At 67.3% G+C, this 20,668-nt stretch overlaps 1 protein-coding gene across 4 annotated transcripts; it reads left to right on the plus strand.

The window, feature by feature from the left end:
* The first annotated feature begins 201 nt into the window (after nt 1-201).
* BAZ2A (bromodomain adjacent to zinc finger domain 2A) lies at nt 202-19,056 on the plus strand. 4 transcript variants are annotated; one of them, XM_082299006.1, is made up of 29 exons: nt 1,103-1,277; nt 3,894-4,031; nt 4,536-5,099; nt 5,415-5,597; nt 6,107-6,292; nt 6,509-6,766; nt 6,859-6,919; nt 7,341-7,449; nt 7,612-7,713; nt 7,797-8,007; nt 8,096-8,157; nt 8,248-8,313; nt 8,419-8,610; nt 8,697-8,951; nt 10,104-10,318; nt 10,458-10,532; nt 10,672-10,834; nt 10,921-10,980; nt 11,062-11,197; nt 11,288-11,868; nt 12,268-12,493; nt 12,577-12,732; nt 13,234-13,397; nt 13,473-13,756; nt 14,453-14,585; nt 15,297-15,443; nt 16,903-17,129; nt 17,224-17,367; nt 18,574-19,056. In XM_082299006.1, exons 2-29 carry the CDS (start codon nt 3,896-3,898, stop codon nt 18,740-18,742), a joined length of 5,265 nt encoding a protein of 1,754 aa, XP_082155132.1. In that variant the 5' UTR covers nt 1,103-1,277; nt 3,894-3,895; the 3' UTR covers nt 18,743-19,056. The 4 variants fall into 4 exon arrangements, with proteins under 4 accessions (XP_082155131.1, XP_082155132.1, XP_082155133.1 ...); XM_082299007.1 differs by having other exon boundaries at nt 11,291-11,868; XM_082299005.1 differs by lacking the exon at nt 1,103-1,277 and adding an exon at nt 202-280 and having other exon boundaries at nt 8,096-8,313.
* The last annotated feature ends 1,612 nt before the right edge of the window (nt 19,057-20,668 follow it).

The raw sequence follows: 20,668 nt of genomic DNA on the forward strand, positions 1-20,668 counted from the left end.
GGGGGTGTCCCCGCGGGGGCGGCAGCCGGGGGTCCCGCGGCGCGGCCCCGGTGGGGGAGTGTCCCCCGCCATCCCCCCCCACCCCACGGAGGGCGGCGGTCCCTTTAAATGGCGGCGCGGCCCCGGTGGCGGAGGGGGCGGTGGCGGTCGCTGACATCACGCGGGGCCGGGAGCACCTGCGCCCCGCCCGGCTCCGCCACCGGCACCGGCACCGCAGCGCACCGGGCCGGGCGGGCACCGGGGCTGGTGCGGGCCGCCCCCGCCGCCCCCCCCCCCCCAGGTACGCACCGCGCAGGACGGGACCGGGGGACGGGGATACCGGGACCCACCGGGACCCCCACGGGGCTGGGATGGCTGTACAGGGACGCCCGGATCTGTACCGGAACCCCCTGAGACCGGGCCAGCTGCACCGGGACCCCCGGCTCTGTACCGGGACCTCCCCAACCCCCCGGGAGCCCCCACCAGGCGGGGAACCCCCGCACGGGGCTCCGCTGCCCCGCACCGGGAAGGGAGCCACCCCCCCCTTCCACTGCGGCCGCACCGGGACAGCCCCCCCGCACCGGGACCCCCTTCTCCCCCCGCCGCCCCCGGAGCCGGTGTCGCCCCCGGGCCCTGCGCAGCGCGGGCCGGCCGGTGCCGCGTGACGTCACCGGGGATCCCGGGGGCCGAGGGGAGCTGGGGGGGGCCGGTGTCCCCGCGGCCGAACCGAGGAGCTCCGGTGTCCGGCGGGGTCCCGGTCCCGGTGCGCCGCCGTTCCCGGGGGGGTCGAGCCGGGGCTGCGGGGAGCGAGGGGAGAACGAAGGAGAAAGCGCAGGGGGGGGGAGTGGGGGGAACGTTCCCGGGGGGTCCCGGTGCGGGGTGGGGGAGCCCCGGGGGGAGCCGGGGGTCCCGGAGCCAGGGGTGGGGGGGCGTCCCCGCGTGGGGATTCCCCCCGCCCTGACCCCGCCGGGGGCGGGGATCCCCCTCCCACGTGGGCGCGCGCCCGCCCCCGGTGACGCCACGGCGGCGCCGCTCCCGGTGACGCCACTGCGGCCGCCGTGACGTGCGGGGGGAGGGGGGGGGAGGACGGGACGGGACGGGGGCGGTCCCGGGACCGCCCGGCGGCGCGAGGCGCTTCCTGCCGCGGCCGCGGGTTCGGCTCCGCGGCCCGGCCCGGTACCGGAGCGGATCGGAGCGGAGGGGCCCCGGCCCGGCCCGGTGCGGCGCAAGGGCCGCGCCATGCCGAGCCGCCCCCCGCCCCGCGCCGCCTGAGCCGGGCCCGCGCCGCCGCCTGCCAGGTGCGGGGTCACGGCGGAGGAGGGGGGGGTGGGCGGTAACGGGCCGTTAACGGCCCGGGCGGGGGGGTGGGAAGGTCGGTTGGGGCGGTTTGGGCCCGGCGGCGGCTCCCCGCTCCCCTTTCCTGACCTCGGTGAGACGCCGTCCTCTCCCCCTGCTTCCCCCTGCGCATCCCGGTTCCACGGCGTAACCCCCCCTCCTTCTCCGTTACCGGCCTTCGGCGACCCCCCCGCTCCCTTCCCGGTGCAATGGCTAAGGGCCCGGACCCGCGGGGAGCCCGAGTCCCGTCCCCGGTGGCCGGTGCGGTTCTCCCGCAGCCCCGTCCCGGAGGTCGAGGGGAGCCCCCTCCCCTCCCGCACCGCCCGTCCGTGTCACCCCCCCCGCGCTGCACTCTCCGGGACCGGGACCCCCCTGCGGCGCCGGGGGGGGAAGGGGGGCGGACACCGAGCCCCCCCATCCCCCGAGATCCGGCGGGGGTCCGCGAGAGGGGGCTGGGGGTGTCCTTGCCGCAGGGACCGGGGGGTCCCCGCCGGGTGCGGCGCTGCGGGGGGGGGGGGGGACCGGTCCCGTGTCCCCCCGTGTGTCCGTCCCCGCAGGAAGTGGCCGGGAAATGGCAGCCGGTTGTTGCGTCTCGTTGTTTTTGAAACGTCCTTTTTAATCAGGTCGCGTCACGCTCCCGGGGCCTCCCGGTGCCACCGGGCCGGGGGGGGCCGCAGAACCGGGGGGGCCGAGCTCTGTGCCCGGGGAACGGCACCGGCTGCGCGGCACCGACAGCCCCCCCAGCCTGGAGCTCTGTCCTCCCCAGCTCGGCTCCCGGAGACGGTGCTGGCCCCAGTGTCCCCGCGGGGATCCCAGGGGCCAGCGGGTGCCGCTGCCACCGGGTTTGACACCCAGGCGAACGTCGCTGCCACGTTGGCCGTGCCCGGTGTGACAGAAGCCGGGGTCAGCCCCGGGCTCAGCGCCCGCCTTGTCCCGCACCGTCACCGAGGTCGCCGCAGTGCCGCCATCCCCAGGCTCCTGCCCCTTGCCCTCCTCACCTCGCCCGGCTCCGGTTTCGCGCCGTGGCCCAGTTTCGGCTCCACACTCGGTGCATGGGAGCGGGGGGGTGAGCCCCGGCGCGGGTGGGAGGTGATGGGTGGCCGTGGGTGGCCGCTGTCCACAATGCACCTGGCACGGGCTGAGCTCCCAGCGATGCCAAGGGCGGCTCTGGCCTCCGCAGGGCCTGGGGTGTCCCCGGAGCAAGGGTTACATTCTCACCTTCCTGCCTTTTATTTTCTCCCGGCCCCCTCCTCATACTGGCACGTTCCCACACCATCCCAGTCCACCTCAGTCTGCGACCTGCAGCCGCCACCTGCCCGGTGCTGGCACGACCCTCGGCCGCCTCCTCTGACCTCCAAAGCCGGCAGCGCGTTCCCAGCCGGCACATCCCACACGGGGTGGGACGGGAAAGGCTTTTCCTTATCCAGCCTTGCTGCTGCCGGTGTCCCCACACCCAGGGGTCCCAGCTGGGTCAGGGCAGAGGCCGGCTCATGGCTTGGGGGAGGTGGCTGCGGGTCCATCCTGGGATGTCCAGGAGCCACGCGCGTGTGGCAGCTGCGTCACTGCCCATACGGGTTTCTCCGGTGGATGAATCACTGGTGGCCCTGGCCAGGCTCAGTGGCCCCTCCGGCCCCTGCCAGGGCACCAGCTGAGGCGGGTGAGGGTGTGATGAAATCCGGGTTTCGACACGGGCTGTGCCACCAGCCGCTGCTGAAGTGTCGAGCGCGGCAGCCTTGGCCCTTCTAGAGAGGTCGGTGCCGCCTTGGCCAGTGGCAGGTTTGGCAAGCGTGGCACGACTGGGAGTTGCCAGCGATGTCAGCTCCGGGGGGTGTCCCTGTGGGTCCCCACCAGCACTGGAGCTCCAACCTCAATCTGCTGGGCTTTCAGAGCCTCGGCTCCCCCGTGCCAGGACCCTCAGGGTCCTGTCCCAGGGCTGGACCCACCGAGAGCCCTCCTTGTGGCCTCGGGTTTGAGGGAGTGTTTGGGGTTCCTGGGGGATGAAGGTCATCAGGCTCCTGCCCGAGCCAGCGCTGGGGCTCCAGCTCCTGCTTGCTCCCAGCACGGGTCCAGCCCCAAACCCTGGAGCTGTGCCTGGGGCATGGGGTGTGGGGTCCCCTCTGCCTTGGGGGGGATGGTGGGGATACTGTCTGTCACCACAGGGTCATTCCTGTGCCAGGAGTGCTGGGTTATGTGGAGTTACGGGGTCACAGAGTTGCTTTTGGGGGTGGAGGGGGTCCATGTGGGTCCTTGGCCAGGAGCCCCCACGGTCTCACCCCAGGGTGGTGGCACACGGTGATCAGACCTTGGCGATGGCTGTCCCAGGGGACGCCGGTGACAGGCTGTGCTCAAGCAGGTGGCAACTTGTCCAGCTGGGGCGGCTGGGCCTGGGCCAGAGCGCAGCACAGGTGGCATCTCAGTCCCAGGGGGCTTCTCTGTCACTCCTCACCCTCCTCGAGTTCCGGGCCGGGGACTGCAGGGAGAGGGGACCGAGGGTCAGTGGTGGGTGGTCACCACACTGGCAGCCCCAGTTGATGCCAGTGACTGACCCAGGCGCATCTTGCATCTTCTCCCCTGTGCAGAAATGGAAACAAACAACCATTTTAACTTCACTGGCCTTTCCTCTGCACCCGCTGCCTCAGGACCGAAACCCACGCCTGCCTCAGGGGACTCCCCCTTCACCCACAGCTCCCCGCTCAGCTTCCCGCTGCAAGGGAAAAGTAAGTGACCCCACGGGGACGGGGATGGAGGGGCTGCAGGGATGGGCTGGCCGTGGCGCCAGAGGGGACACGGGGATGGAGGGGCTGCAGGGACAGAGGACCCTCAGGGATGGAGGGGCCGTGGCCAGCGGCAGCCGCAGCGCGTGGGGCCAGGGCCGGGGTCTGCGCGTCCCCGCTGCCGCCTTGGCCTAGAAAAGCAGGCGTGCCGGCACAGGGGCCGTGCGTGGATTTGGCCGGTCAGCTGATCCGGCACAGCCCTGCCAAGCGCTCAGCTAATCCCCGGCGTCCTGCGGCGCTCGGCCTGGTGCTGGTGGAGCCCGTGGTAGAGCCGGTTTGGCAAATGGGGACCGTGCAGCTCCTCCGCCGCTTCTGCCCAGGCACGGGAGGGGCACGAGCAGGGCTTTGGCCGCTGCCCGGCCTGGTCATTGATCCATCCTCAAACCCACTGCCAGTGCTGGAGAGACCCCGCGGCGCTGACCTGGCCGTGCCTCTGCTCCCTCGCAGGTCTGAACGGGGGCATGAATGTCAATGGCTTCTCTACTGTATCGCACCCCGGTACTTCAGGGACGTTCTCGCCCGGCTCCGCGCCTGCCGGGGCCCAGCCCCTCCGCGCCTACGACTGCCTGTGGGACTACGCGCCCTACGCGCCCGCCGGCGGCCTCAAGGATGGGGGCCCGCCCGCCCTCGGACAGTTCCCCCTCAACGGCGTGGCCGGAGGGTCCCGGCCGGCATCGCCGGGGCACGGCACCAACCTGCGGGCGGCCGGGCAGGAGTTCTGGGGCAACGGCACCGCCGGGCCCATGGGGCTGAACTTCGACTCGCAGGAGCTCTACGACTCCTTCCACGACCAGAGCTTCGAGCTGATGCAGAACGGGCCCGATGGCTTCTACGCGGCGGGTCAGTCCTCGCCCATCCTGAGCTCGGACACGCAGCCCTTCCCGCTGGCTCCGGACGAGCCGGACCCCGGCCAGGGAGATGCTGATGGCGCAGCCAAAGAGATGCCCACCACCATCGCGGAGAACGGGGGTGGGCTGGTGGGCAGCCAGGAGCTGGAGGAGGCACAGCCAGGTAGGAGCCCGGGACGGCTGGCAGAGCTCTGCATGCGGCGCTGGAGCCCTGGCAGGCGGGTGCTGGGTCCTGGTTGAGTTGGCTATCGTATTCCTTGGGGAATCCCAGCTGCTCTGACCCCCCTGCCCAGTGTCCTGGATGGGGTTTGGCCAGTCACAGCTTGGAGTAGGGGCTGGGATCTCGTAAAACCAGGCCGGGCACAGCCCGGGGTGTCAGCGCCCGGTGCCACGGAGGGCTGGGGAACAGCAGTGGGGATCCCCCGGCTCTCTCACTGCCACGTCTCAGGGTCTCTTTTCCGTCGATTGTTCCCTTCAGACCTGAAGATCTGCAGCTACAACGGAGCTGCCGCCGGCGCGGGGTCGCTGGGGCCGGAGGGGCCCGTCCTGGCGCCCAGGGACCGCGGCTGCCTGGGGGACGCGTCGCCCATCGCCCCGCGGCTGGAGGACACCCACATCCTCAGCGAGGACCCCCTGGAGCCCTTCGAGTCCCTGGCCAGAGGTAGGGGGGCGTTGGGTGTCGGAGCTGTGGCGGGCAGGACGCGGGAGGAGGCGGGGGCGGCACAACCATTCCGTGGCCGCGATGCCCGGGAAGCTGCGCCAGCCTCCGTCCGTCCCCGTGTGGAGATGTGGCCACGGAGGAGGCGATGGTGGAGTCCGTGGCCTGCTCCGGGGGCAGGGGCGGGCCCGCGTCCCTCCCGCGCGGCGCTCCCGGCCTTCCCTCCCGGCCTTCCTTCCTTCCCGGCCTTCCCAGCTCCGTGACGAGGCGGTTCCTCAGCGCCTGAACTTCCGCGCTGCTGAACATCGCCACGGCCATTTTGGGCTCCTCCGCTTCCCAGAGGAGGAGGCGGGGCTGGGGCTGGAGGGGGGGCCCCCAAACCCCTTTAACCCCTCTGCTGCCGGAGCCTTTTCGACCACTCCACATCCCCCCCCCCCCCCCACCTCCCCTCCCCCGGAGCGGAGATGTTGGGTCCGTGTGTCCCCAGCGCTGGTGCTCACCCCCCTCCCCAGACCCGGGCACCGGCGACCTGTACACGATGGACGACTCGCAGCTGGTGGGCGACAAGTCCTCCCTGGAGGAGCCCCCCGACCTGACCGCCAGCCCCCCGCTCCACGCCGGCCCCTTCAGCCTGCTGCCCGCCAGCTCCTCGCCCGCCCCGCTGCTCGATGGCCCCAGCTCGCCGCCCGCCCTGCACGGTACGTGCGGCCCCGGGACCGGCCGGTGTCCCCCCACACTGGAAAGGGGGGTCACCCCACCGGCCTCGCTCCCCCTCCTTGTGGGGACCCCGCGAGGGACGAGCCGTGTGAGCCCCCCGGGGGTCCCTGTGGCACCAGCGAGGCCCCCGGGCAGCGCAGGGAGGGGACGCCAGCCCCGTGACGTGTCCGGTGACGTCCCTGACCTTGGCTCCGCAGGCGACAGCGTCGAGCTGAACAGCGGCGACCACGCGGGGCTGCGGGAGTCGGGCTCCCTGGAGCTCGACCCTCCGCTGGAGCCGGAGTCTCCGGCCCCGTCCGCAGAGGAGGAGGAGGAGGAAGAAGAGGAGGAGGAGGAGGAGGGGGAAGAAGAGGAGGAGGAGGAAGAGGCTGCCGACAGCTGCCCGGAGACTTCGGCTGTGCCAGAAGGAGAGGGAGAGAGCGAGGAGACGGCCCCGCTGAGTGCCTCGGGGGCAGGTATGGCCGGGACCTGCCCCCTTCCCCCCGGGGTGATCCCGCCGGTGTCCCCTGCCCGCCATCCCATCGTCCCATCTGTCCCCTCCCCGCAGGTGATGTCCCTCGCCGGCGCATCGCCACGCAGGAGGAGGTGCGCTTCCCGCTGCAGCACGGGTACGTGGGGTGTCCCCCTCCCGCCGTCTTGCCCCACAGCTCTGGCCCCCTCCCCATCCTGCCTCCAAAACTACTGTCCCCTCGCCACCATCCTGCTCCTGAAACCATCCCCCTCCTGCCCCTGACACTGCCCCCTTCCCATCCTGCTTCTGTCCCCATCCCCACCCCCTTCCCATCCCGCCCCCATTCCCAACCCCTCCCACTGCTCTGTCCCCGACGCCATCCCCTCCTCATCTTGTCCCCGACACTGTTCCCCTCGGGCCGTCCTGCTCCACAGCCCCGTCCCCTCCCCAGTCCGGCCCCGTCCCCGCCCCCTCCCGCCCCACAGCCCCTCCTCATCCCGCCCCCATCCCCTCCCCATCCTCTCCCCCGCCCCCTCCCCATCCTGCCCCACGGCCCCGGCTGACGCTGCCGTGCCCAGGTGGAGGCGGGAGGTTCGGATCAAGAAGGGGAACCATCGCTGGCAGGGCGAGACCTGGTACTACGGCCCCTGCGGGAAGAGGATGAAGCAGTTCCCGGAGGTGATCAAGGTACCGCCCCTGGGGACAGCGGGGTGGGGACTGACCCGGGGGAGGGGGGTCCTGGTCCACCACAGCCCCACAAAGCTCCCGACTGCAGCTGATGGAGGCTGCGGCGAGCCCGGAGCGCTGATCCCCCCTCACAGCCTTCCTCCTCCTCCTCCCCGTCCCCAGTACCTGAGCAGGAACATGGTGCAGGATGTCCGGCGCGAGCACTTCAGCTTCAGCCCCCGCATGCCCGTGGGAGACTTCTACGAGGAGCGGGACACGCCAGAGGTGAGTCTGGGGACGGCTGAGCCCCCCTGTCCTCCCCCAGCCCCGCGCTGTGCAGGGGGGTGACCCCGACTGGTGCCCCACAGGGTGTGCAGTGGGTGAAGCTGAGCCCCGAGGAGATCCCCGGGCGCATCCAGGCCATCACGGGCAAGCGCGGCCGGCCCCGCAACGCCGAGAAGGCCAAGCCCAAGGAGCCTCCGGCCGCCAAACGGGGCCGGGGCCGCCCGCCCAAGGTCAGGATGGTGGATTTGCTGAGCAAGACGGACGCGCGGCTGCTGAAGAGGCTGGAAGCACAAGGTACCCCCTGCCCAGCCCCTCACAGCCGGGCCCCGGTGGGATCCCGGTGCCCGCTTCATCTCCACCCTCCCTCTGTGCTCCCCCCCAGAGGTGCTCAGCGACGAGGACAAGTTGAAAATGAGCAAGATCAAGAAGAAAATGAGGCGGAAGGTGGGGCACGGGGTTCAGGGGCTGCTCGGGTGTGGCGTGGGGGTTTCCCTCGTGCAGGGAGTCCCTGAGCAGGTCTTGTCCTCCCCTCAGGCCAAGAACAAGCAGAAGCAGGAGGCCAAAGCCCCCAGGGCCAAGGAGGCCAAGAAGAAATCCAAGGTGAGTCTGGGGGCATGAGGAGGCCGGGGAGAGGGTGGGGATGAAAGATGGAGATGGATTTTCCCCCCTCACCTTTTCTTTCCACACATCTGGGCTCTGTCCCAGGCAAAGGAGAAGAAGGGGAAGCCGGAGAAGGGCAAGGACAAGGCCCGGCCCAAAGAGAAGAAGGGCAAGGGGGCTCGGAAGGCGGACAAGGGGCTGCTGGCCCAACGGCGCCTGGAGGAGCGGCAGCGGCAGCAGCTCATCCTGGAGGAGATGAAAAAGCCCACAGAGGACATGTGCCTGGGAGACCACCAGGTGGGCTGTGCCAGGGGGCTCGGAAAGGTCACCCCTGGGGAGCCGCCAGCTGAGCATGACCCACCCTTCTTCTCCCTGATCCACAGCCCCTTCCAGCCTTCTCCCGCATCCCGGGGCTCGTCCTGCCCAGCCGCGCCTTCTCCGACTGCCTGACGGTGGTGGAGTTCCTGCAGAGCTACGGGAAGGTGCTGGGGCTGGAGCCGGCACGGGACGTGCCCACGCTGGGCGCGCTGCAGGAGGGGCTGCTGGGGGTGGCCCCCGGCGCGGGGCAGCTGCAGGACCTGCTGGTGCGGCTGCTGCAGGCAGCGCTCTGCGACCCCGGGCTGCCACCCTACTGCCAGGTGAGACCCTCCCCCTTGTTGAGTGAGACCCCCCCCCCGTTGGGTGAGACCCCCTTCCCTGCCTGGTGAGACCCCCCCCCCTCCCCCCCATTGGGTGAGACCCCCTTCCCCGCCTGATGGGACCCCCCCTGTTGGGTGAGACCCCCTTCCCTGCCTGGTGAGACCCCCCCCTGTTGGGTGAGACCCCCTTCCCCGCCTGATGGGACCCCCCCCTGTTGGGTGAGACCCCCTTCCCTGCCTGATGGGACCCCCCCTGTTGGGTGAGACCCCCTTCCCTGCCTGGTGAGACCCCCCCCTGTTGGGTGAGACCCCCTTCCCCACCTGATGGGACACCCCCCCGTTGGGTGAGACCCTCCCCACCGGGTCAGATGGGCCCCTTCCCTTTCCTTTCACCCCTTTTCCTCTCTTCCCTTTCCTTTTCTCCCTTCCCTTACTTTTCTGCCTTTCCCTTTTTCTCTCTCTTACCCTTCCCTTTCCTTTTTCTCCTTTCCATTTGTCCCCTCCCTTTTCAATTTTCCCCATCCCTTTTTTTCCCTCCTCTTTCTTCCCCCACTTTACTTTTTCTTCCTTCCCTTTCCATTTCCTCCTTCTCTCCCCTTTCCTTTTTCAACTTTCTTTCCTTTTTCAACTTTCTTTCCTTTTTCAACTTTCTTTCCTTTTCCACCTTCCCTTTTCTTTTCCCCCTCCCTTCTTCCCCCCATTTTCCGTTTCCTTTTGCCCCTTTCTCCTTTCTTTTTCTTCCATTTTCTTCCCACCACCTTTTTTTTCTGCTTTCTCTTTCCCTTTTAACTCTGCTTTCACTTTCCTCCCTTTCCCTTCCCTTTCTTTCTCTTCTCTTTTTGCCACCTTCACCCCCTGCTTTTTTTTCTCCTCCCTTTTTCCTCCTTCCCTTGGCTGGGGCTGTCAGTGCCTGCAAAACTCAGGACAGAGGATCTTAGATTTGGGATGTGCTGCTCTCCCTGCACCCTTTCCCCGTGTCCAGCCCTGTCCTGACCTCCAGCAACAAAATTTTGGGGTTGTCCCCACATCTGTCCTCATGGTGGGAGCACCCAGAAAACCCCTGGACCACCTCTGGGCAGGAACCCCCCTCCTGGCAAACCCCCATGGGGGCAAGGAGGGGACTCCCCAAACCTCTCCCTCTGCTCTGCCCAGTCCCTGAAGATCCTGGGGGAGAAAGTATCGGAGATCAGCCTGAACCGTGACACCGTGTCCGAGGTGCTGCGCTGCTTCCTGACGGCGCACGGGGCGGGCGCGGAGCTGTGCGAGGGGCTGCGCACCAAACCCTTCCAGGCGCTGCCCCCCGAGCGCAAAGCCGCCATCCTGGTCTTCCTGGTCAACGAGCTCAACAGCAGCGCCCTCATCATCAGGTGGGGCTGGGGAGGAGGGGCACAAAAATCCTCCAATCTTGGATGCTGGAGCGGATCCTGCTCCCCTGGATCCTGCAGGGGATCCTGCTCCCCTCCCGGAGCTGCCCGCTGCAGCCACCCCCATCCCGTGTTCCTGCAGTGAGATCGACAAGACCTTGGAGAACATGTCCAACTACAGGAAGAACAAGTGGATCATCGAGGGCCGACTCCGCAGGTTGGTGGGGAAGGGGCTCCACTTGCGGCCTCAGGGCCTTCCCCTCTGCCCCCGGCGCTCGGGGGCTGACCAGGTGCCTCAGGGGGTGTGGGGTGGGCAGGGGGACAGGTGCCCAACACCTCCACCTGTGTCCCGGCAGGCTGAAGGTCGCCCTGGCCAAGAAAACGGGCCGGCCCGAGTCGGAGATCACGGGACTGGAGGACGGCCGGCGCCGGCGCAGCTCGCGCCTGACGGAGGACACGGGGCTGGAGATGGAGGAGGAGGAGGAGACCCGGGGGCGCAAATCCCGCCGGGAGGAGGAGGTGGGGTGCTCCGGGCTTTGCCGGGGGGTGGAGATGGGAGTGCCACCTCGAGGGGTCTCTTCCCTGACTGACCATCCCTTCCCCAGGCCGACACGTCTGCGTCCAGCGTGCCGGAGCTGGAGCGGCAGATCGAGAAGCTGGCCAAGGTGAGCGGGTGCTGGAGAGCCGGGGGTTCAGCCCTGCCTGGGGGGCTGCAGCCCCCTCACCGCCCCCCACTCTCCCCACAGAGGCAGATGTTCTTCCGCAAGAAGCTGCTCCATTCCTCGCAGACCCTGCGCGCGGCGTCCCTGGGCCAGGACCGGTTCCGGCGGCGCTACTGGGTCTTGCCCCACCTGGGAGGAATCTTCGTGGAGGGCGCGGAGGGTGAGCGGGAAAGGGGCTTTTTATGGGGGTTTGTCCCAGCTGGGAGAGGACCCCACATCTCACCTCCTCGTCCTTCTCCTCTTGTCACAGCAGCTGAGGCAGTGACTCAGGAGCCCCCGGAGGAGAAGGTGTCCCCACACGTGTCCCCAGTGAAGGAGGAGCCGGCGGCCGTGCCCATTGCCAGCCGGACGAGCTGCCCGGCCTCGGCCTCGCGCGCCCGCGGGCGGCCCCGGAAGAGCAAAGAGGAGCTGGCACAGCACTGCGGACCCTGCCCTGCCCCGGTCAACGGGGTCCTGGAGGAGCCGGAGCCGCTGGGGCAGAGCCAGCACGACCTCAGCCAGTCTGCCTTCCTGTCCTGGCTGAGCCAGACCCAGTCGTCCCTGCTCAAGGACTCCGTCCTCACTCCGGCCAGCAGCCCTGGCAAGGGGGACACGGGGCTGCTGCCGCCCGAGGCCCCCTCGGACCCCATGGAGGAGGAAGAGGAGGAGGAGGAGGAGGAGAGTGCCCCGGAGGCCGTGGCAAAGCGGGGGCCCTGGTTCAACCTGCTGCCCCGCACGCCCTGTGACGACCGAGCCCCTCTCGCTACCTCCTCAGCCGAGCCCTCGCCGCGAGCCCCCGCAGCCCCCCGCAGCCAGAGCCGGGGGGAGCCCCCCAAGGGCTCAGCACGGCAGGTATGGGGTGGGGGGGCTGCGCCCAGCACTTGCACCACGACCTGGGGGGTTGTATGGGGGGGGGTGGATTCTCCCTGGGGGGCTGCAGGGAGTGGGGTGGGATCCTCTTCTTGGGCACCCCAGGGATGGGGGATGGCACAGGGAGCTCAGTCCTGCTGCCCTCGACGGGCTGGTGAGAAGGGAAACAGCTCCAGGGGTGGGGAGCTGCAGGGTTGGGGGCTGTAGGACTGGGGGTGCTGCAGGACTGGGGGGCTGCGGGATTGGGAGCTGCAGGGTTAGGGGGAGCTGCAGAACCGCGCACTGAGGGTGTGGGTGTGGTGGTCCTCATGGGTCCTTTCCAGAGCAGAATGTTTTATAATTTCACGTTTGGCTTCTCTGACCTTCCCCCTGTCCCCCCAGCTGAACGGCCTCCCCGCAGACGACCCCACGGCTCCCCTGCTCGCCTCCACGCCGGTGCACGCCGGCCCCAGGGCCCACGGCGCTTGCCCCCGCAGCCGGGGCAGCCTGGAAAAGCTCCAGGATGTGCCGGGACAACCCAAGCGCCGAGGGAGACCCCCCACCAAATTCTTCAAGCAGATGGAGCAGAAGTACCTGACGCAGCTGACGGAGCAGCCGGTGCCCGCCGGTGAGAGCCGGGACCCCCGGGACCCCCGCGGCAGCGGTGCCGGTGCCCCGGCACGGGGCTGAGCTGTTGGCGCTGCCTTGCAGAGATGCAGAGCGGGTGGTGGTGGCTGCGGGACCCCGAGGAGCTGGAGGCCGTGGCGCGGGCGCTGCACCCGCGCGGCATCCGGGAGAAGGCCCTGCACAAGCACCTCACCAAGCACAAGGAGTTCCTGCGCGAGGTTTGCCTCCGGAGCACCACCGGTGAGTCTGCCCGGCCCCCCCAGAGCTCAGCCCCTGCCCCCCAGACTCACCTTCCACCTGGCATGGGAGGGCTGCTGCCTGTTCCCTCCCTGAACCCATCCTTTACTTCCCGGATCTCACCTTGCACCCATGTCCTGGGGCAGGGGGGCTGCTCCCCATTGCCCCCCCTGAGCCCACTCTCTGCCCTCCCTGTTGCCTCCACCTTCCACCCACACCACTGGGGTGGGGGGCTGCTGCCTGTCCCCTTCTCTGAGCTCACCCTCTGGCCACCTAGAGCTCATTTTGCCTCTGCATCCCTGGGTTGGGTGACTGCTGCCTGTCCCCCCACCTTAACCCACCTCTGCTCCCCCAGACCCCATATTCCACCTGCTCCCCGGGTCAGGGGGGTGCTGCTCATCCCCCTGCTCTGATCCCAAACCCCAAACCCCAGCTTCCATCCGTGCCCAGGTTGGGGTTACTGCTCAACTGCCCCCTCCCTGACCCCCCTTTTCTCCTCTCCAGACCCCATCTTCCACCCGCGCCCGGAGTCGGCCACCGCCGCGGTGTCTCAGGAAGCCCTGGCGCAGTGGTCAGTGCCAGACAGAGCCTACGAGACCGACCTGGGCGTCCTGCAGTGGGTGGAAGAGCTGGAGCAGCGCGTCCTCATGGCCGACCTGCAGATCCGGGTGGGTGCCGGGGACGGGCGATCCCGCCGGCGGCACGGCGGTGACACCAACCCTGACCCCGCTGTCCTCTCGCAGGGCTGGACGTGTCCCAGCCCGGACTCGACGCGGGATGACCTGCGCTACTGCGAGCACAAAGTGGAGCCCCTGGAGGACATCACGGTGCGGAGCCGGCGGGACGGGCTCCCGCTGCGCCGGGAGCTCACCAACCCCCTGGACCTGGCTGTGCTCCGGCTCGCGGCGCTGGAGCAGAACCTGGAGCGCCGCTACCTGAAGGAGCCGCTGTGGCCGCTGCACGAGGTGGTGGTGGAGAAAGCGGTGCTGAGCGGCCCCGAAGAGCTCAGCCTGGGCCCCACCGAGATGTGAGCACCCCACATGCCCCTCCCCGAGCTCTTCCCTGGGTCAGGAGCCCCCCCGGGAATGTGGGGGGCTGGTAGAGCTTGTTCTGGGAGTGGAGGTCAGGATTTCCCAGGGATGGGGTTCCTTGCTGGGGGTGAGGGCCCCTTGTGGGCCAGCAGTGTTCTTCCCGGCATGGGGATCCCTCCCAGGGATGTGGGGATCCCTCCGAGATCTTTGGGGTCCTTCTTGGAGATGAGAGTCTTTTCTGGGGATGGGAGTCCCATGGGGGTCCATCAGGGTCCTTTTTGGAATGAGAGTCTTCTCTGAGGATCAGGACCCTTCCTGGGAATGTGGGGGGCCAGCAGGGTCTGTCCTGGCGGGTGGGGGTCTCCCAGAGGCCATCATGGTCCTTCTTGGGAATCAAGAGTCTTTCCTGGGAATGGGGATCTCTCCTGGCTATGGGGGTCCCGCAGAGGCCATGGGGCTCTCTCCAAGGGATGGGGGTCCCATGGGGGCCATTGGGGTCCTGCTTGGGGCTGAGCAGGGACCAGGACTCCTCCCAGGGGTTGAGAGGGGGCAGCAGGGTCTGGGATCCCTTCTGGGATCACCCTGGTGGGGTGTGTGGAGGAGGTTCCCTATGACCGAGCCGGGAGGCTGGGCCAGGGCAGGACCTCCGTGCCGGGCTGAGCCCCGGGCTGAGCCCCGCACTGTCCCCGCAGCGCCTACGAGATCACGCCGCGGGTGCGGACGTGGCGGCAGACGCTGGAGCGGTGCCGCAGCGCGGCCCAGGTGTCCCTGTGCATCTTCCAGCTGGAGAAATCCATCGCCTGGGAGAAGTCCGTGAACAGAGTGGTGAGAGCCTGGGATGGAGATGGAGGGCGATGAAACGCCACGGAACCCCACAGAGCTCCATAGAACCCAATAGGGCCTCCTAGAACCTTCTGGAGCTCCATAGAACCTTCTGGAGCCCCATAGAACCTTCTGAAACCCCATAGAGCCCCATAGCAGCCCCACAGACCCTTCCAGAAACCCATAGAGCCCCATAGAACCCAATGGGACCCCACAGCGCCCCATAGAACCTTCTGGAGCCCCACAGAGCCCCGTAGAACCCCATTGAACCCTCACAGAAACTTCTAGATCTCCATGGAACCCAGTGGGATCCCATGGACCCCCACAGCGCCTCATAGAACCTTCTGGAACCCCATAGAACCCCATAGAGCCCTACAGAACCTTCTAGGACTCCACAGAGCCCCACAGAACTTTCTGGAGCCCCATAGAGCCCCACAGGACCCCGCAGAGCCCCATAGAACCTTCTAGAGCCCCACAGTGCCCCATAGCAGCCCCACAGAGCCTCACAGAACCTTTTGGAGCCCCACAGTGCCCCATAGAACCCAATGGGACCCCACAGAACCCCACAGACCCCCCCCCCATACAACCTTCTAGAGCTCCACAGAGCCCCCACAGAACCCCATAGAACCTTCTGGAGCCCCACAGAGCCCCCATAGAACCCACCCATCCCCGGTGCGGCTCTGAGCCCCCCTCCCCGTGACCCCCTCCCCCCAGACCTGCCTGGTTTGCCGGCGAGGAGACGACGACGAGCACCTGCTGCTGTGCGACGGCTGCGACCGCGGCTGCCACCTCTACTGCCACCGGCCCCGCATGACAGAAGTGCCCGAGGGCGACTGGTTCTGCTCCGTCTGCGTGGCCCGGGTAGGTTGGGGCAGCCTCCACACCCCCACCAGGGTGATCCGAGACCCTGCTGAGCCCACCTCCATCCCCAGGAAAGGTTCTTGGTCTCTGGAAGAAACTTTGGTTCCCAAGAGGGATCCTGATGGCCCCCGTGGGAGCCTCATCCCCAGGGGAGAGCCCCGTTCTTGGGAGAGACCCCGGTGGTCTGTGAGGGACCCCCCGTGCCCCTGGGAGGGATCCCCATCCCGGGAGGAACACTGGTGACCCCAGAGGGACTCTGGGAGAGGACCTGGTCCCCAGGAGAGACCCTGATGGCGTCTGAGAGAACCCCACCCCTAAGAGAGACCCCCACCCCTAAGAGAGACCCTGATGGTGTCTGAGAGACCCCCACCCCTAAGAGAGACCCCCACCCCTAAGACAGACCCTGATGGCGTCTGAGAGACCCCCACCCCTAAGAGAGACCCTGATGGTGTCTGAGAGACCCCCACCCCTAAGAGAGACCCCCACCCCTAAGAGAGACCCTGATGGTGTCTGAGAGACCCCCACCCCTAAGAGAGACCCTGATGGCGTCTGAGAGACCCCCACCCCTAAGAGAGACCCTGATGGTGTCTGAGAGACCCCCACCCCTAAGAGAGACCCTGATGGTGTCTGAGAGACCCCCACCCCTAAGAGAGACCCCTACCCCTAAAGGAGAGACCCTGATGGTGTCTGAGAGACCCCCTCCCCTAAGAGAGACCCTGATGGTGTCTGAGCGACCCCCACCCCTAAGAGAGACCCCCACCCCTAAGACAGACCCTGATGGCGTCTGAGAGACCCCCACCCCTAAGAGAGACCCTGATGGTGTCTGAGAGACCCCCACCCCTAAGAGAGACCCTGATGGTGTCTGAGAGACCCCCACCCCTAAAGAAGAGACCCTGATGGTGTCTGAGAGACCCCCACCCCTAAGAGAGACCCTGATGGCATCTGAGAGACCCCCACCCCTAAGAGAGACCCTGATGGTGTCTGAGAGACCCCCACCCCTAAGAGAGACCCTGATGGTGTCTGAGAGACCCCCACCCCTAAAGAAGAGACCCTAATGGTGTCTGAGAGACCCCCACCCCTAAGAGAGACCCTGATGGCATCTGAGAGACCCCCACCCCTAAGAGAGACCCCTACCCCTAAAGGAGAGACCCTGATGGTGTCTGAGAGACCCCCCCCCCTAGGAAAGGGCCCTGCTGGCCCCTACATTGCTGTGAGGGCTCCTGATCCCCAGAAGAGACTCTGATCCCCAAGAGAGACCCCGATGGCCTGTGAGGGACCCCTGGGAAGGACCCCCATTCCCAGCAACGCCGCTGACCCCTGGGGGTCACCTCGGGGCTCAGGGAGGGGGGGGGCACAGGCAGCAGCAGCAGCTTTGGGGGGACACAGGGTGGCCAGAGGATGCACAGGGTGGCCGGAGGGTGACCAGACCCTTTTTCCCCCCCCCACCCTACCCCCGCAGGCAGGGCAGTACCGGGACCCCGTCTCCCCGCGGCGCGGCAAGAAGCGGAAACGGGGCCGTGCGGTGGCGGGGAGCCCCGGCGAGGAGGAGCCGAGCCCAAGGCGCCGCCCGGCCCCGCGCCGCCGGGAGGGGCTGCCCGTGCCCCGGTGCCCCGGCGAGGCTCTGGTCCCCCCCCGCCGGAGGAGCTCGGCCCTGCGGGGCCAGCCCAGCGACCTGACCTTCTGCGAGTGAGTGGGGCCGGGCAACGCGGGCGGGGAGGGGAGGGGAGGGGGCTGCAGCCGCCTGGGGCTCCCCCTGAGCTCGCCCCCCGTGGCCCCCCAGGATCATCCTGATGGAGATGGAGTCGCACGAGGACGCGTGGCCCTTCCTGGAGCCCGTGAACCCCCGGCTGGTCCCTGGCTACCGCAAGATCATCAAGAACCCCATGGACTTCGCCACCATGCGCACGAGGCTGCTGCGGGGCGGGTGAGCTTGGGGGGGGTCCCTCGTGGGGGTGGGGGTCACTCCAGGGCTGGCAGGGTCCTTCTTGGGGATGGGGGTCCGTCATGGGGATTGGGGGTGCCTCCCAGGCCAGTGGTGTCCCTCCCAGGGATGATTCTTGTGGGTTTGGGGGTCCCTCAAGTGCTGGCACCCCAGTCCTGGGGGTGGGGGGTCCCTCAAGGGTGTGAGGGTCCTTCAGAAGCCATCGGGGATGGGGTTTCTTTGGTGTTGACAGGGATCCCTCTAAAGTTTGGGGTCTCTTCCCAGGGATGGGGGTCTCATGGGGCCATTAGGGTTTCTGCCCAGGGGTGGGGTCGCTCCTGGAAATGGAGGTTTTGGCTGGGAATGGGGTCCCTCTAGGGCTGGCAGGGTCTCTCCTGGGGATGAATGGGGTCCCTTTAGGGAGAAATGGGGTCCCTCCAGGGCTGGCAGGGTCTCTGCTGGGAATGGGGGACTTTCCTGGGAATCCCATCCCCTCCTGGGGTTCCTTAGGGGTTGATGGGATCCTTCCCAGGGATGAGGGTCTCTCCTGAAGATGGGGGTCCCTTTAGGGGGAAATGGGGTCCCTTTAGGGCTGGCAGGGTCTCTCCTGGAGATGGGGTCCCTTTAGGGGGGAATGGGGTCCCTTTAGGGCTGGCAGGGTCTCTCCTGGGGACGAATGGGGTCCCTTTAGGGGGGAATGGGGTCCCTCTAGGGCTGGCAGGGTTTCTCCTGGGGATGAATGGGGTCCCTTTAGGGGGGAATGGGGTCCCTTTAGGGCTGGCAGGGTCTCTCCTGGAGATGGGGTCCCTTTAGGGGGGAATGGGGTCCCTCTAGGGCTGGCAGGGTTTCTCCTGGGGATGAATGGGGTCCCTTTAGGGGGGAATGGGGTCCCTTTAGGGCTGGCAGGGTCTCTCCTGGGAATGGGGGACTTTGCTGGTAATCCCATCTCCTCCTGGGGTTCCTTAGGGGTTGATGGGATCCTTCCCAGGGATGAGGGTCTCTCCTGGGGATGGGGGTTCTTTAGGGTGGAATGGGGTCCCTCTAGGGCTGGCAGGGTCTCTCCTGGGGATGAATGGGGGTTCTTTAGGGGGGAATGGGGTCCCTTTAGGGCTGGCAGGGGATCAGTTCCCCTCCCAGGGTTCCTTCCCGGGGCTGGGGGGTCCCATGGGGGTCCCGGCCGCCCCCCACCCACCTCACACCATCCCTCAGGTACTCGAGCTCGGCGGAGTTCGCAGCCGACGCCCTTTTGGTGTTCGACAACTGCCAGACCTTCAATGAGGATGACTCCGCCGTGGGCCGCGCCGGCCACGCCATGCGCCGGTTCTTCCAGAGCCGGTGGGAGGAATTTTATCAGGGAAAACACGCTCCGAACCCGTGAGCGGGGGGGGGCCGCGGGTCCCCCCGGGGTTTTGGGGGGGTGTCCCCCCCACGCCCCCACGAACTGCCTCCTCTGGAGCTGCTCTCGCTGCCTGCTGATCCCACACTGGGTGGGGTGGGGGGAGTCTTGTCCCCCACTCCCCCCACCCAACAAAACCTCCGGCAGCGCGAACGGGCCCCCCCCTAAAACCCCCTCCCCTCCTTCCATGAGGCCCCTTCCCGCTGCCCGGACCACCCCCCCTCTTCCCCCCAAAAATCCTGCCCGGACCCCCCCCCCCTCCCTCACCTCCCTTGCCCTTCACCCCGTTTTTTCCAGCACCACAAACTCACAGACTGTGTAAGCCAAAAAAAAGAAAAAAAAAGAGAAAGAAAAGAAAAAAAAAAAAAAAAAAAAGAGGTGGTTTTTTTTTTTTTTTTTTCCCCCCCCCCCTCTCTCCTTGCTTTCTTTCAAATTTCATTTTCGAATTCAGAGCAGAAAGAGCCCCCTCTCTCCACCCCCTCCCTATTTTCTTCCCACCCTCCCCTCCCCACCCTGGGAATATTTAACGATAGCAATAGTTTAGTGAATGTCCGAGCACTCCTGTGCATCGTCTCATGCATTAAAGGCCAGTAAAGTGGACTTAGCCCCCCCCCTCAACCCCCCCACCCCCACCCCGGCCGGGACCCCCCCCTCTCCCCCACCCTCGCAGACACTTTACGGGGAGGGGGACCCCCCCCCCCCCCACCCCCAAATCTGCCCTCGGACCCCGGCTCCAGGGACCAAACTGGGGAGGGCTGGGGGGGGGGGGGTCCCGGCACCCCCCTTTCCCTGCCTCCACTTCTCAGGAAGAGCCCGGCCCCCCCCTCTTGCCCCCCCTCCCCAACCTCCCCCGGCATGAGACCCCCCCCCCGCCCCACCCCCACCCTTTCGAGGGGGGGGTGGGGGCTTGGGGGGGTCCTGGCCACCCCCTCGCCCCCGTCTGAGACCCCTCAGGGATGCTACTGCAGGCCCCAGGGGGGGGAGGGGGGGTCCAGCCCCCTGCCCCCCCCCCCAACCATGGACTTGAAGCCTCAGACGGGTGTTGCCCCCCCCCCCCAAAAACCCCACCGGGGGGGTTGCACTGGCTGGGGAGGGGTCCTGAGTTGGACCAGTGGTCCCCCCCTCCCCCCCCCCAGGGTCACCCCATGTTGGGGGTGGCCAGGGAGGGGGGCCAGGACCACCCCCCCCCCCCCGGCCCCCCCGCCCCGGCCAGGATATTACGGGTACTCGCTCTGGGGGTTCAGCGGCCGGAGGGGCTTTTTTTGGGGGGGGGGTCCCGGCGCGTTCCCCCCCCCCCCCAACCCCCTCCCCCAGCCCCACAGAGCACTGAAAACAACTCACCTACCTGGGCGGGGGGGTGGGGGTCCGGCCGAGCCCCCCGCCCCACCCCCTCCCCCTTTTCCCCCCCCCCCCCATCTCAAAGTAGCCTTTTTTCTATCAGATAAACCTCAGAAACTTTTTATTTTATTTTATTTTTTTGCTTTGAACGAAGAGGTGATTTGAAGTCTATTTGAACTGACTTTATATTACGCATAAATATTTATATTTTATCTAAATAACTGCGCTGTAAACGGACTTTTTTTGTGGGTTTTAAGTCACGTTTCGGATCCGTCAGGTTGTTTTTTGGGTTTATTTTCGAGGTTTTTGGTTTGTTTGGTTTTTTGTTGTTTTTTTTTTTTTTTTTTTTTTGCGGGGGGGGGTGTGGGTGGTTTTTTTTTTTTTGGGGTTTTTATCTTCTTTTTTCGTGGTTTTTCTTTCCGTCGTGGCAAAGTTTCTCGGGAGTCTCCGTATCGTTCTCGTGTTTGTTCAGTTCAAAGTTGCACCCCCCCCCCCAAGTTTAACACCCCCCCCCCAAAACACCCCCCCCCACCCCCCGGCTGGCACCCACCCCCTCAGGGGGGGCTGGGG

The sequence above is a fragment of the Coloeus monedula genome (genome assembly GCF_965178545.1).
Source record: "Coloeus monedula genome assembly, chromosome: 30".
Classification (NCBI taxonomy): Eukaryota; Metazoa; Chordata; class Aves; order Passeriformes; family Corvidae; genus Coloeus; species Coloeus monedula.

Excerpts from the sequence above, each read along its gene's own strand:
- BAZ2A (XM_082299005.1), top strand. The coding sequence starts at position 3,896 with ATGGAAACAAACAACCATTTTAACTTCACTGGCCTTTCCTCTGCACCC. Across the intron at positions 6,767-6,858 it reads GCTGAGTGCCTCGGGGGCAG|GTGATGTCCCTCGCCGGCGC; the intron begins GTATGGCCGGGA and ends CCCTCCCCGCAG. Across the intron at positions 17,368-18,573 it reads ACGAGGCTGCTGCGGGGCGG|GTACTCGAGCTCGGCGGAGT; the intron begins GTGAGCTTGGGG and ends ACCATCCCTCAG.